This window comes from Mytilus trossulus, chromosome 3 (assembly GCF_036588685.1).
Source record: "Mytilus trossulus isolate FHL-02 chromosome 3, PNRI_Mtr1.1.1.hap1, whole genome shotgun sequence".
NCBI lineage: Eukaryota > Metazoa > Mollusca > Bivalvia > Mytilida > Mytilidae > Mytilus > Mytilus trossulus.
In genome coordinates this window covers 10,663,122-10,679,515 of record NC_086375.1, presented here as the reverse complement: position 1 = coordinate 10,679,515, position 16,394 = coordinate 10,663,122, and the positions used below count along the sequence as shown (strand labels likewise).

Genomic DNA, 16,394 nt, shown 5'->3' with positions numbered 1-16,394 from the left:
ACGCAAAATGGTACATATACCTTTGGAAGGCTTCATCTGACCTTGGCTTAATTATTTTGTTTCATTGCTCAATGGGAAGTGTATATGATAAGTTCTGTTTATAAGTTTTATCAATAGGTCAAGTATCTTTTATATGAAAGTTTACAACACCCCATGATATACCTTAAAGAAATAGAAAGTCACATATTGAATACAAAAAAGATCTGTTACCAATGTATAATAATGATGGAAAGCGTGTTGTAAGTATAAGTTAAAGAAGAAGTGTACTACGGAAACCCATTAAATATTAAGTACCGTCTAACTTGTATCTAGGAACTGTAGATACTGTGAATTTTTTAAGTTTTGTGAGTATTAGTTTCCTGAATTGATGAAATCAGTTAACGTCTTTTCCTAGGATACTCGACGTAATGGTTTTCATCTGTCAAAGTTTGTATACAATCCTAGAAAATTATGTTCTTCACTGAAATCTTGAAATGACTATTCACCCTTCCCACGAAATTCATTGAAATTGGTATTCCACAAGCAAAAATCGACAGTGGTCAGTGACACAGATGTATGGGTGATATTTGTAAAATCAAAATGAGTTTAATTTGAAAATTTAACGAGGTGATCATCAAAATTTATGTTTTTTTTTTAATTTTATGACAAATTCATGTCTCCATTTGAAAAGGAAAGTGTAACCGTAAATAACTCAATAGGAAGTCACTATTAAATATATGTTTCCGTTTACAGTAACCTTGAAGTTTCAATAAGATTGATAAAAAGGTAAAATGAATACTTTGCATGAAATGATTATGTAACACTTATTCTACATACATAACATGTAATAACAACATATAGACAATAAACAGTGCAAAAATATTAAAAGAAAAAAGGCTTAATAACGTCATCCATGCGAATTTATAGTCTACTCTTATATCATATCATGAACCCTACATGTACTTTCACAGTGATCGAGTTTTCCAGTGACTTCAGTGCCTTCTATCGAAAAATGCATATGATTCCATCTAGCAATAGATTTGTCGCTTAAAACTTTTTGTATGTATTTGTAAGATAAATCTATTCGTTCTGGAATGGATTTGTGTCTGTTTGTCCCTGATAATGATAATCACAACTAATATTAAATTCATATTGTTGTCAAGCGGAAATCAATTTGTTGCAAGATGTCACCATTTTTAGGTGTAAAAGGGGGGTTTTATGATTTAAACATGACAAATTATTTGTCTTTGTCAAAATTATAAATTTATATACAAATAGGTGTTTGAATAAGAAGGTTATCTTCCACATTTTATATTAATTGAATTTGATTCAAGGTTTAAAAAGGAAGGCGAACAGTAATTGTGATCCTCTTTCCCCGAAACCGTCCCTCCTTCTTTATTTGTGCGTATACTAAATAACAAATATGATAAAGCAATGAACACAGTTTTAATAGAGAAAATGAAGATGTTGGTAGTATTTATGTTCATCCTAGGATTTAATTCTAATTTTGCACAAGGCTACTACAGCGGTGGTGTCGCTCTGACTTTCGAACTAGAGGATAAAGAGAAAAGCTGTTTTACTGAAACTTTTCTAGGAGGGAAACGTTATGTGTTCTCATACCAAGTTATAAAAGGGGGCAACCAGGATGTTGACGCATGGGTTGTTTCACCAAACGGGAAAATTCTCTATAAAGAACAACGAAAAGAAGGAGATGAATTCACATTTGATCCATCAAAAGGAGATTTCCAATTTTGTTTCGGGAATCAATTTTCTACAATAAGTCACAAAACAATCTTTTTCGATATAAGTCCAGAGGATCCGGATTCTTTAGCCGTGGAAGCGGGCGATAAAACACCGAGAGTTCAGACACTAACGGAAAATGCGTGTGATGAAATACATTATGCAATGAGAGGAGTTGTAGAACACCAGAGAGACTATAGACTTAAAGAGGCCATCGGTCGCCATGTAGCCGAGGGACTTAACAACCGAGTATTTTGGTGGTCTATAGTACAAGCGTTCATCTTATTAGCAATAGGATTTGGACAGGTCTTTATACTTAAAACATTTTTCACTGAAAAACTACCAGCACAAAATAAACCCGTAGAAACATCAACTTAGAACGTTCTTACAATTTTGTATTACCATCTTAAACTACAATTATGGGAAAATCAAATAAATAGGAAGTTATGAGCTCAAAAAGTGACAGTATACTTAAAGATTGTTGATACACTGTGTAGAAAATATTTTAAAATGCGAAGTACTTATTTTGATTAATAATAATATCTTTTTTTTTATTTAACGTCTTGTTATTTTTCGTGTGAAAAAACCCACAACATGCATAAGAACAAAACAACAAACCATCAGAATATTTCCTGATAATTGGAAGGAATTATGCAAGCTCGTCTTGCGGATCTAATCACTTTTAAAGGATGTTTTATTCTCGATTGTCCAGATTCTATTCAATCTTCTTCCTGAGAAGATGCGACTGTTAAGTATATAATAGATAACTTCACAGATGGTATTGATGTTGCCACATGTGCCAGTTGATTTGAAGTTAACTTCTTAGTTTATCTTATTTCAATTTTTGTGCACATGTTTGAAAACTGTTGATATATTTATCGAGTACAGATATTCTCACAATTGCTGAATGGGTGTCTGGAAAAGTGCAGACAGTGAAGAGCTGAACTACTGATATATTTCAAACCAACTCTTCCACTAGTTCACATTTATCAATGAATCTCTGACTCCTCAATCAGTCTTAACTTAAATTTTAAAAGATAGTAGGGTTAGATAATCTCATTTTTGGTCTGGTTTTCTGTCATTCTTGAAGTCATTTACGTGGTTCATGTCTGAATAATTAAATTCTTTAGTTACTGTTATGTTTCGGGATCGAGTACATGTCAATTTGACAGTGTTCATCTGGCTTATACATTTTTTCACGGTCTTATGATCTAAGCCAAGTTTTGTTATTATGTTAGTTTCTCAGTTAATAAGTGTATTTATAATAAAGTAATTTTAATTGGACATATTGGAGATCAACAAGTCCGTTTGATAGTTGTCACCTGACCTTGACCTCACTTTCTAGGTTTATTAAATCATAGCTACGATTTTGTGATGATTGTGGAGATTGTAACCGATGATCAGTAAACAACAAACGTCCCATTCCTTAGACATAGTAGGATTAATCTGTGTATGCAACTACTAGTACGCTAGGCCAATGCACTTATCTTGAGTTCGATTATTTTTTGAATGAGTTACAATGAGTTACAATGGTTGACCCAAAGCCATTCGGCAACGCAACGACATTAACGAATTATCGTGTTTTATGTGTAATATAACATCATAAGTGGGAATCAGATGGAGGACAGGAGTAAAATAGGGATGTCTATTTAAAACTTGATACATGTATTTAACCCCACAACAAATTATTCATTCATAATCGATTACGCAGGCGAGTCATTTCAGCGTACGTGCCCAATTTTGTTTTACATACAATTTTATTCAATTATTGTTCTTAAATGTTACCGGACACAGATGTTAGGCAATAGAAAATGTTTTATATTTCATAAGTCAAGAACATAATTAGATAAGATGATCTTTATGATTTATTCCAAAATCGATTGTGGTCACCGTTTGAATAGTAAAATACAGACGTATGAGTACAATGCATCCGTTTTGTTGCTGAGCGGGAATCAATATGGTACAAGATGTCACCTTTTTTAATCAGTATCATTGAGTGTAAAGAGGGGGTGTCTGCTTAAGACCTAGGAACCAATGCCACTTTTTATTAAAACTCCACACCTTTATATGGAAAAGGTAAAAATTACATTTTATTTTGCATATTTCTGTATTTTTTTTTATATTAAAATTTAAAAATGAAGATATGCTGTTATTTATACCTTTTCCCTAACATTGTCGCCTCTCGCTTAACAATTTATGATTGCGGTCCAGAACTAATATGACAAAATAAGTAATGAACACATATTCAATATCTTGAAAAATGAAGACGTTGATTGTGCTTTGCTTTATTTTGGGATGCAATGTTAAAATTTCACAAACATTTTATAGCGGTGGTGTCGCACTTACTTTCGAACTTGGGGATCAGGAGAAAAGCTGTTTTATTGAAACTTTTCCAGGAGGCAAGAGTTATGTGTTTTCGTACCAAGTCATAAGGGGAGGTAACAACGATGTTGATGCTTGGGTCGTTTCACCGAACGGTAAGATTCTCTACAAGGAACAACGAAAAGAACATGACGAATTCAGATTTGATCCATCAAAAGGAGATTTCCAATTTTGTTTTGGGAACGAGTTTTCGACAATCACTCATAAAGTCGTCTATTTTACCATTAGTCCAGAAGAGATTGATTCTTTAGCTGTTGAAGCAGGCGATAAAAAGCCGACTGCGCAGACTATGTTACAAGACGCATGTGATGAAATTCATTCAGCTATGACGGATGTATTTGAAAACCAAGTGGACTTCCGGCTGAAGGAGTCCATGGGCCGCTATGTAGCTGAGGAACTGAACAATCGCATAATGTGGTGGTCAATAGGACAAGCTTTGACCGTTATGATTATAGGGTTTGGACAGGTCTTTATACTTAAAACATTTTTCACTGACAAGTTACCATCACACAGTAAGCTCCAAGAAACGTAAACTTAGCGTTAAATATTTTCATAAAGACGAATTTTCAATGACATTCATCATTGCTGTCATTTTGTAATGAGTTCGTGAAATGATTGTACTTAAAAAACATTTGTATAAAAAACATTTGTAAAATTAAGATATCTTGCTCAGAATTATTTTTCTTTAGCATATTATAATTACTCATATCATACATATAATGGTAGATCTAATTATTTTAATTGCCTCATTATTAACAGACCGTTTTTTCCTATATACTTCACAAAAAAGATTGGTGACAGCTAATGTGTAGACAAGAAGAGCCATATGTTTTACTAGTATTTTGCCTAACTTTGTATTTAGCGAAGTTTAAATATTATTAATAAGATAAACTTAATAATAAGTACCCGCCCCCATTCTCGTTGGAAAACTTGGTTGATTAAATTGGGACTGGAGTTACTGAAGCATGAATGGAGAGAGCCTTCTCTTAGTCAGTTAGTGGGACTTCTAATGTTCTACTTATCTATTTTTAAAGACTACGCGTCCACTTCAAGGTCTGAATTTGATATTGGTTTTATCGATATTTTATATCTAATAACCATGTGAAGCCAATACAATATGTATACCAGTTGTTAATCCGGTTTGGAAAAGATGACGCAGATGTCTGTCTCTTAATGTATCAATTCCTATTCTATTGTTAACAATGTGTTAATGTGATTTCATAATTAAAAATCCATGTCAAAATAGTGTTTAAGATTTTTAACAAATAGTTATTAATTTTTACAAATGTATTTGCCATTTCTTGATATAAGTTGTAATAGTGCGAGTTTAAAAAAAAACTTTTTTCTTTGTTCTACGGGAAAAAAAAACTACTTCAAATTATTGTATATGATAACAGCAGTCATTTGAAAGAGCAGTTAATCATTTTCTTCGGCTGTCTATAAAAGAGAGACGAAAGATACCAAAGGTACAGTCAAACTCATAAATATAAAACAAACTGACAACGCCATGGCTAAAAATGAAAAAGACAAACAGACAAACAATAGTACATATATGACGCAACATAGAAAACTAAAGAATAAACAAAACGAAACCCTTCAAAAACTAGGGGTGTTCTCAGGTGCTCCGGAAGGCTAAGCAGATCCTGCTCCACATGTGGCACCCGTCGTGTTGCTTAGGTAGCAATACACAGTAAGAAGTTTAGTTTCGCATTATGGGCCCTGTGAATTTTTTAAATATGAAAGTTTTTGTACAATAAAATTGATTTTTAGATAATTAGAGAATAATATAGCCTTCTTAGTGGGTGTATATGAACATTTAGATTGTTTTATGTTTTATAGGCCATTTATATGATTGACAGTCCGTATTTTCCTATTCGTACCGTCCATAGGTCCATAAATTATTGTAGTGTTTATCAACAAAGATTTTGCGCTCGATCTTTTCAATTCAATTTTATGGAAAAACGAGCAGAAATGTATATGATTTTTTTGAACCACTTGATAGATGTAAACCTATGGATTCAGGAAAGGTATCACTGTAATTGATTAAAATTTCCTTTTAGACCAAATTTTGGAGACTTTTGTGACATGTTCACCTTTTTTTTGCTATATTTTGTATCTAAGAAATGTAGATTGTTGCCATGGTTACATCCAAAAGGGATTATATTTCACCCTTATGACCATAAGAAATCAAATATATGGAAGATTCTCTTTCTATAAGTATGTACATGCATAACACACATATAAAGCCTTCTTTGTCAGAAAGGGGAAGAAAGATGGTGTTTAAAAATTATGAGTGTCAATTTTAAGTTTTTTTCCTAACTGTGTATTGCTACCTTATGTGATAACAAATTCGGTAAATAGTCTAATTCGGTAGGTCACACTCATGAAAGGGAAGGGGTTAATATTTACGACGTAGGAACATATCCGATATCATTTGTGAAACGGTTTTTCCATAACGGTCAACCAACTAGTGCATGATGGCGTCCGTAAAATTTACGAAGGGATGATTGGAACTCTTGGTTTAATAGCTTCATTGTGAGCATCAACCCTCTATAAAAAAAATCATGATAGGAAATGCAAGCACGGGAATATCGTATCAATTGGGAGATATATATAGTTCACAATTGGAAAGCTGAAATCATCTCTGTTGTCGTAAAGTTTTGTTTTCAATCGACCCTCATTGTCAATTTCTAGATGTAAGTTAAGATATGAGGCCGACTCAACTGTATCTGTAGTATCCGTTATCTCTAATTCGATGGGATAGATGCGCTCCACATAGTCACCAAAATTTGAATTATTCAGTGAAAAAACATCATCTACATAGTGGAAAGTAGATTTAAAGGATATTGCTAACTTCTTATCTTTTACAAGTACATTTGATTCTTGAAGACGAAACTATAATAGGAATGCATGTTATACAAACTGTAAACAACAAAATATACAATGAAATATTAGATAAAGTTGGACTGTAGTTAAACTATGAGAAAGTAAAAAAATAAATTGTTCAATTGTATGTTCTAAATTTTTGTGTTTGTCTACAAGTTTGTACAGACTCAGATTTTTATTTACTGACATGTTAAGGTCAATAGAAGATCAACTGATACAGCATATCTTTCTACTTTTAAAAGCAATATGTATCTTGCTTCGTTGTGAAGAAGGCACTAGGAAAAATAATGAATGCATTCTCAGCGTGTTTGATTTGGTTTATTATTCAGTTTTCTCAGTATCGCCATAACTAAAGTAGGACGGTGTTGTGTACTGGTTTTTGTCTTTTTATTTCTAGGTATGGCGTTGTTAGTTTATGAGTTTGAATGTTCCGTTGGTATCTTCGCATCTCTTTCTGATGTTAAATCTATTTGTAAAACATTAATGTATATAGTTATAATATGATGCATATTTTTTTTTAAAGATTTCAGAGTAACTGCAATACATTTATCCATTATAGAGTTGAACAATTTAAGAAGTTTGATATTTTAAACGTTTGTTGTTTTATTTACATAAAATAAACACTTCCAATTTTTCGTCTGAAATTCAATTAAATCGCCAAAAGATTAAACACATTTGTTCGTGTTTCGCCATAGTACGAGTTTCATTTTATACTTGTGACAATAATGAATATCAATCTATCACTAAGTTTGAAGTCTATATTTGGAAATAGAAATTAAAATGGACCTCACATTGTACTTATATGTCCAGTGGAAATCATTCTATACGTACCAGGATGACAGACAACACTATGTTGATTCAACATGACTTCTGAATCACAATCAATAAGAAAGGATATTTTAAACAATGAGAATCTTCCAAGTAGTTGCTTCTATATGTCTGCAAACATCACTTATGACGGAACATACTTAAGCGGCCACGTACGATTTATGTTTAGGTTGTGCCATTTTCCTCGCTTGGTATAGTATAGATATATAGGATTGATTTTTTTTAACACTGGTCTGTTTATTTAAAGTTTTTTGTCAAATATTCCATGCTTATTAAGGGCTCAAGAAGCGTATAAAAAACGCACACACCGTTCAAACTATACAAGCTGTCCAGTCTTTGTTCTTTCACTTAAACACCAAGATTAGTGTAGAGGCAACAGAAAACACATATTCGATACTTCCATTGAAGGAGGTTATATGGCAGACATTTTGTTTTTTGTTCTAAAATAAAGAGAAATATACGTAACTTGACCATTGGGCATCATTCGATTTCATTGTTAAATCATGTGGTCTTTTAACTATTTAAATGTTTTATTGTAAAATTATATGTACTGTCTGCTGGTCCTTCTTTTACATCCAAAAAAAGAAGATCTATGTGGTATGATTGCCATTAAACAACTCTCTACCAGAGACCTAATGACACAGAAATCAACAAACATAGGTCACAGTACGGCCTTCAACAATGAGCAAAGCCTATACCGCACAGTCAGTTATGAGAAGGTTTTTTTTGCACCTTTAAATGATATAGAAAAAAACGAAACTATTGTGTCGGAACTAGTTTAACCATGCAGGATAAATCAATAGATATGGAAAATGAATACTTAATAAATACTTTTCAATGAATAAATAATTTAATTAACTGTATAAATCTAACCGATTAACCTTTCATTGAAGTTATTTTTTGCACTATTACACAAAAATACGATTTGGTAACTCCAAACATAAAACGGATTTTCAGCTTAATGGCTTATGAAATTATTTCCATATCGACATTTAAAATTGATTTTATTATGACAGCAGATTATGCAAAAACATGGAAATCTATAAATAACAATGGTATGTTAAACTCTCAAAAACATTAATAACAAATAAGTATTGCATAACAAAAAGATTTGAGCAAGACTTTAAATACTGTTTACACTAATACTGAAGTGACTAATGAATATATAGTAATACTGTGAAAAACACTTACACCATGCCTAAAAACACCATTGAGATTTCATTTTCTGTAATGCACAAATAGTCGCACTTTCTCTCGTCTGTTGTCATGGTTAAAATTTGACAAGTTTCAATTGTAAGGAACAGAGTTTCTATTGTACATACTTTCATTGGGACCATCTATCAATTGGCCTTGTCATACATGTAAATTAATCAAAAGAACGATTTACGGTATTTCACTCTATTTAAATTGTAGTAAAAAACATAAAGAAAGCAATGGGATTTTCAAACGCAGTGTATCTATAAAATGTGATAAAACATCTATCAAAAATATATCTATCAAGAAAGACATGTAACAAACAATTATTAACAATAATAACAATATTTCATGACATAATACTGAATGGTTTCATAATTACAAGAGATCTTCTAGCACACAATGAATACTGGTATGGAATAAAATAGTAACTTTTCATGATTGCATAAGGAAAACGATAAAGTTTGGTTCAGTCATGGAAGATAACTATATGATAACGAAGCCATCATTTAAATTCCCATTTTTGTTTTCGAGTAAGAATTCTTCTCCTTTTCTAATGCAACTTGAACAATTTGTTGGTTGTATGCATCTCATCTACGTACCTGAAAAACATAAAAATATAAAAATAAGAAGATCATTATCTGAAAATATGGTCTGATGCAAATAAGACCGCTACACACCATTAAAACAAATCAAGTAAATACTAAAAACGAGAAAACTAAAGGCTGGTGAATGTACAAAACTACAAATTTGACATCTAGCAACAAACAACAACCGCACGGACTCATGACAACTGACTCCCCAGGTACAGGCACATGATGCATGTACCGGGGTTAGACTGTAAATAAATAAGACATGATTGATGTCGCACATCCAATCCCTACATCATATGTATGTGCAGACTGGTATGTGTACATATTAATATAAAAAGTCACCAAAGGTTTAAGGCTTATAAATAAGTACGTCACACGAATCAGAGACTGCGTATATGTGTCTCTGCTCAAATCAAGCCAAAAAAATACCGGTAAATAACAAATAAAAAAAAGGACATGTGGGGATAAAGAAAAATTGTTCGATATTTGGTGATGGAAACTACAAACGTAGAAATTATCTACATATCACAACAGTTTCGATTTGTTTTTGTGTGGTGATCTTCTTGTAAATGCTCAAGAGTTCACACAAAAACACAAGCCAAGCAGGCGACTTACGAGTATTTATCGTTCGGTCTACACCCAAGACCTATGGTCAAGTAAATTTAAACCACTTGCAAGCCTATTTAACTAAGTCATGTCATCATTTACAAAACGACAAACAATATAAGAATAAAGTTGTGAATACAAAATAAAAGAAAAGGCAGCAATACCTATTGGCGGAATTCTTAGTTTGGGATTAGTTTTATAAACATTTGTTTTTGTCATGTATCAAGATCTTTGAAGGGTAGATATAACCAAGACGTTGAAGGCAGATACGCGGACAATATCCAATTCATAAAAGAAAGACAAAAAGACAAACGTCAATACACAAAAAAAGAGTGCCAGCACTGAAATGTAGCTCCTATTTTCTTTACTAACCATTGATATTATGTTGATAGTCCTAAATATAAAGCTTTACTACAACTAAAAATGAACTATCACAAAAACTTAACTTGGTCCAAGAAAAACTAAACATTAACCAATGAACCATGAAAATAAGGTCAAATTCAGATGAATCATGCCAGACAGACATGTACAGCTTACAATCCTTCCATACAACAAATAGTATCTGAGATATGGACTTGACCACCGAAACTTTACCTAATTGTTCATTGATCCATAATACATTGTATGAGGTCGAGGTCAAGGTAAAACTGTCTGACAGACATGAGGACCTAGCTTGCAAGGTACACACAAATAAAATATAGTTATCCTTATACTCAAAATAAGAAAAAATTAACATAATAAAAAATCTTAACTTTTTTCACGTAGTCACTGAACCATGAACATGAGGTCAAAGACAATGGACATATGACAGACGGAAACTGCATAACATAAGGCATCTATATCAGAACAAAGTATGAAGCATCCAGGACTGTCACCTTCTATAATATAAAGCTTTTAAGAAGTTAGCTAACCCCACCGCCGCCAATTGATCAGCAGGAAACTCACCAACATGCTGCGTTGATTATGATAAATAATAATTGATTGTAATGTGTTGTCCATTGAAAAATAGTTGATGCATGTTTGGGACAAAAACAAAAACAGTAAATTCAATAGGAGATCAAATGGTATGATGGACGGGACTTTTTTTAGGGTTTATGGTTTTGGATTCTTCAGCCATTTAAAAAAGGTCGTAGGAAAAAGATGGAGCTAAATTTAGTCATTCTTTTTACATGCTGTTTTAAAAATTAAATTCTTTCCGAAAACGGGATCTGATAATGAGGGAAGGATAAAACATTCTTAAAGTTGTCAAAAGTTTTACAATAAAGATATTAAAGACGAAAATTAATTTACAGTACATGTTCACTTAGCATTATAACCTTTAGCTAGAGAGTCTTTAAAGAACTTCAAGAAGGTTTTTTAACACAGAAGACTTCAAGTGCCTCTGTGGTTATAAGAACGAGGATATTGAGGAGTTCTAGCTCGGTGTCCTTGATTATTTCAACCACTTTCATGTTGTTATTTACAGTTCTTTAATGATCCCCTCATTACCTTCTATTCAGGATTTATTTAGTGGTAATTATCACCTTTTCATAAAACTACATTCCAACAATACGACGATAAAATATACATGCATGAATTGATTTTTCTGTAAGTGAATCTTAGATTCTTATACAATGTTACAATTGTCTCAAAGTGTATAATATCCATTATTTATTCAGTATTCAGCTATATAATTTGTTCTGATTTAGATCATGATTGATAAATCTATAAAGTTAATTAAGACTATATTTGTATATCGATGGAATTAATATTAATTGTGAATACCCAAATGTTTCTTTAATCTAGCTCTGTCGTTATAAATAAAATAATTGGTGTACCCAGATTCCCAATAGTATCAGTAACACTAAGATTTCTAACAGTACCGACCAAAACATATCAGTAGATTCCCAATAGTACCAGTAACACTATATTGCTAACAGTACCGACAAAAACATCAGTTGTGCACTTAGGAAAGTGGCTTGACCAGAAATAAAGAATTCACAACTAAACCCCAACCTGTGTATATGTTAGAGAGGGAATTTGTGAAATCATGGATTTTGTTAAATCACTGAAATTTCAGGGAATTTGTAAAATCACTGAACTGATTAGTGATTTTATAAAATCCCTGATTTTGACTAGTGATTTTACAAAATTCCTGAAAAAATTAAGATTTTTTTTTACAGATTCACTGATTAAATTCAGGGAATTTGTAAAATACATTCAATCATTTTTATTAAGAATTTCTAAATATGGAAAATTGTATGTATAACAGTAACAAAAACTAACAGCTGTTGATATAGATGTTATTTACTAATGTTAACGAGGCCGGGATAAGGTACTGGTACTTGATGTTTTAAACTAACAAATGAACAGATTTCAATAAAAAAAAAAAAATTAAGAAAAAAAAAAAAAAGAATTTCTGTGAAAAAAGACAACAACAGTAACACTCAATAAGTTTGAGGTTAATCTAGACTTTATCTTAATATTAATTGAGTGGTTTTCATGCACAAAACAACTGACATACTGTAGAACAATGGCTAAGACACAGATGTCTTTAAATCAAGAGCAAACATACACACAAAAGTTACTTCAAATAATTGAGGTAAAATTAAAGTGCAACATATGGAACATTTTGGAATATTTTGTCAATGACTGAATGAGCCACAGAAAGAAGACAAACAAGCTCTTATCACTAACTTGTTTGACAGAAAGTTACTGTTTATTATAGTTTTTCTGTATAATAACTGCAGAAAATAAAACCAATTATATCAAATTTTTAAAATCAAATATTAAAACGGAAACATTAGGTTGATTGCTGTCATTAGAGAAGAAAAACACATACACAAATGTATGTAAGGTATAAGAAATTGAGTGGGTCTGGGTATATGATCCAGTGGCAAATATTACATGCATATCAGAGCAAGAGCATCTTATAGCTCAATGCTGCATGAAAATTGATACATAAAAAGCAAATAAGTGTTGTATTATTAATTTGTTGCTTACAAATACAAAATCAATAGCTTATAGTGGTGCCATGCAAAAATAAGCAAATTCAGAGTGGTCTAAATTTCTGTTTTTATGCCTTTTAGTCATTTTCATAATACACTAGTTCTAGTTCATAGTGTTTATTTAACAAATATATTTCCAAATCATTCATTTCATTAGTGATCTTTCGTTTTTTCTATTTTTATATTAAGAAAAACACATTTCTAATAGCATGTTATACTTTATTGTAATCAGGGATTGAACAAAATCCCTAGCTCTATTTTCAGGGATTTGGTAAAATCTCTAGTACACAATTTCGGGGATTTCACAAAACCACTGAAACTGTTAGTGATTTTACACAATCACTGAGATTAGTTCAGTGATTTTACAAAATCCCTGATTTTACACAATCACTGATTAGTCCAGTGATTTTACAAAATCCCTGATTTTACACAATCACTGATTAGTCCAGTGATTTTACAAAATCCCTGATTTTACACAATCACTGATTAGTCCAGTGATTTTACACAATCACTGATTAGTCCAATGGTTTTACAAAATCCCTGATTTTACAAATTCCCTAGCCTGTAATAGAAACATGCCTGTTTCAAACTTATATATATTGTATTTCGTTTTTACTCAAATGGGAAGAACTGAAAATAGTGCTACTGCTAAACAAAGTTGCACGAAAAAAGTGGTATCAGGTCCGTTCGCTCCCAATACATTTTCGCACCCTTCACGTTCGCACCTCGCACATTTGCACCCAAAGTCCGTTCGCACCCAATTTTAATCAAATTACAGTTGATTCGAATAATTAGAAAACGGTGATTGTTGTTTTAAATTGCTTTGATGTAAATACTGCATGTATATTTAGCTTAGTACATGTATATGTAAAACATTGAAGATTTTAAATGAAAAACACACAAGATAATTGTTTTTTTTTATAGCTTTGCCCCATTGATCCAAAACAATGGAACAAAAAATTATAGCAAAACACTTTCCAAAACATGATCAATTTATTCAACACAAAAAAAAAAAGTTGTCAGAATCTCACTTTATTTTGAAGAAATGAAATAAAGATATAGTAGACCAAATACATGTACACTAACCGAAATATAATTAAGATTTATTTTGCACAAACAAAACAGTTGTCATTGTAATGACAACAAATATACTTATAGGAATACACTTGCAAAAACTTGATTACAAAGTTATTAAACCCCAAACCAATAAAAAATTGGGTGCGAACCTGTAGGGTGCGAAAGTGAATGGGAGCGAAAGTGAATGGACGCGAACAGACCCTGATTCGAAAAAAGTCATGTAAAATGTAAAGCAAAAGATGAAAATAAATTATTGCTCTAGAAAAATTTCACCCTACCCCCTTGTACCCCCAAGAATATTGATTTTAACAAAGTACAAACTTATCAGATAATTATTGCAAAAGATAAATTAGTAAGACTAAGAGTTAGGAGATCTGTTAAATTTTGAATCTGACGGTGAAACATAATGTACATGTACAAATGGTATCGGGACTGTTCGCCCTACATGTAGTAACATGTTCGCCCTGAGTTCTTTCGCCCTTAGAGTCCGTTCGCCCTACTAAAAAATATTAATATTCAGGGCATTGAACTTGAATAAACTTAATCAGATATATTTCTATGGTATATGTTCTTGAAATTTATGGAAACATGGAAATATCTAAAAGTTTATGGCTTGTTAAGGATCATTAATTTACTGTTTTATGACAAAATAATTTGGATCACTGCTTATTGTGATACCTGTCTTTTGATGGATTTATAATATAAAAAAACAAATTTGTTTTGATAATATATATTCAGCTTGAAATTAATTTGAAAAAAATGTACGAACTGTAAAATGGATTTACAAGTTCATTCATTAAAATACTCTGAGACTAGTCTAAGTTATACTGCATACATTAGTGAATGACTGAATACAATTATTTTGTTAACAAATATCAACAAAGATAAATATATTGTATTCCGGTATTCTACTGCAATCAAATGGAAAATGATGAAATTGATTGCGGCAATATCAATATTCGGTGATTTTTTCAACAAACTTCAACATATTTTATTCAAATACATAAAATTATGCCACTAGACAACAATTAGTAAAAAATAAAAATCAGGGCGAATGGACCCTGGGCGAAAGGTATCAGGGCAAACAGGTACTAGGGCGAACATGAATTAGGGCGTACGGACCCGGATTCTGTACAAATGTACATTTAAAAGAAATTTATTGAAGTGAAACCTGTTACTGAGTGCTGTTACTTACATTGTCATTGGACTATTTATGATTGGAAATCTCTTTTGAGGACGCTCTTCATACACCACTGGAACACCACATCCAGTTCCCCAGCGAGGAGGTGGAAATGTACCATAACTTCCCTTTGATGGCAACATTTGTCGAAGTGTTGAATATTGTTCAGATCTTGTACTTGGATGAGATCTAAAAATGACTGGAAGCGTTTTCCGTTCAAAACCTCTAAGTGGTGGATCTGTAGGGGGAACCCAGTGCCGGTCTGGAAATGGAAGTTCTTTTGGAGCTAATAACTTGTGTCTAGGGACTGGTGCAGTTGTCCGTAAATCTGTTGGAATATAACGTTTTGTTACCCACACAGTTTCTGGATCTTCACTTTCTTTCCTCGCCCTCTCGTCTTGTTCTTTTAAATATTTACTGTACTGTAATCGATAGGCGCCAAAAGCGCCCATACTTAGGGCTGTCATATTGCAAGAGAAAGCGTCCAAAATCAGTTTCCAAGTTCGTTGTCAATGTCAATTGATCGCACAGGCGCTTGAAAGTCAAGATCAGAATAACGTTTAATTTTCGATTATGTCCCTTTTCGCGGACTAATGGTTTTTAATTTAAAAAAAAACTTAGTAAAAAGACAATATTAAAACGGTCCGTGTAACACTTATCAATTCAAAGTTTTAAAAAGTTTTGAAATTTTAGATTTTTGGAATTTTGATCAAAGTTTTAAAATATCAAAATTTCAAATTGTGTTAAAGTTTTGAAATTTTGAAATTTTAACCAAATTATTAAAATATCAAAATTCTAAATATCGTTTATAAATTTGATATTTTAGAAACTTGATAAAACTTTTAAAATACTAAACCTAATGTGCAATTTTGATTATTTCACTTTTTGAAAGTTTATTTTTTTAAATGTTTGCTTAAAATATCAAAAATATAAAGGGGCGAC

The 16,394-nt window shown here is 31.9% G+C and overlaps 3 protein-coding genes across 3 annotated transcripts; 2 read left to right on the top strand and 1 right to left on the bottom strand.

Annotated features, from left to right (window-relative positions):
• The first annotated feature begins 1,413 nt into the window (after window positions 1-1,413).
• On the top strand, window positions 1,414-2,097 carry LOC134710371 (transmembrane emp24 domain-containing protein 7-like). Its single transcript, XM_063570727.1, has one exon. It carries the CDS (start codon window positions 1,414-1,416, stop codon window positions 2,095-2,097), a length of 684 nt encoding a protein of 227 aa, XP_063426797.1.
• A 1,842-nt stretch (window positions 2,098-3,939) lies between these two features.
• On the top strand, window positions 3,940-4,924 carry LOC134709226 (transmembrane emp24 domain-containing protein 7-like). Its single transcript, XM_063569392.1, has one exon. The coding sequence runs from the start codon at window positions 3,980-3,982 to the stop codon at window positions 4,631-4,633; it is 654 nt and encodes a 217-aa protein (XP_063425462.1). The 5' UTR covers window positions 3,940-3,979; the 3' UTR covers window positions 4,634-4,924.
• A 3,878-nt stretch (window positions 4,925-8,802) lies between these two features.
• Window positions 8,803-16,008, bottom strand: LOC134710137 (uncharacterized). Its single transcript, XM_063570350.1, has 2 exons — window positions 15,468-16,008; window positions 8,803-9,611 (listed from the first exon to the last, which is right to left on the bottom strand). The coding sequence occupies exons 1-2, from the start codon at window positions 15,917-15,919 to the stop codon at window positions 9,563-9,565; spliced, it is 501 nt and encodes a 166-aa protein (XP_063426420.1). The 5' UTR covers window positions 15,920-16,008; the 3' UTR covers window positions 8,803-9,562.
• Window positions 16,009-16,394: the final 386 nt, after the last annotated feature.

What these genes read in the sequence shown, in the direction of transcription:
- LOC134710371 (XM_063570727.1), top strand. Translation starts at nt 1,414, where the DNA reads ATGAACACAGTTTTAATAGAGAAAATGAAGATGTTGGTAGTATTTATG.
- LOC134709226 (XM_063569392.1), top strand. Translation starts at nt 3,980, where the DNA reads ATGAAGACGTTGATTGTGCTTTGCTTTATTTTGGGATGCAATGTTAAA.
- LOC134710137 (XM_063570350.1), bottom strand. Translation starts at nt 15,919, where the DNA reads ATGACAGCCCTAAGTATGGGCGCTTTTGGCGCCTATCGATTACAGTAC. An exon ending in ATAAATAGTCCAATGACAAT is followed by an intron (nt 9,612 to 15,467) that starts GTAAGTAACAGC and finishes TATGTTTTTCAG; the next exon opens with GTACGTAGATGAGATGCATA.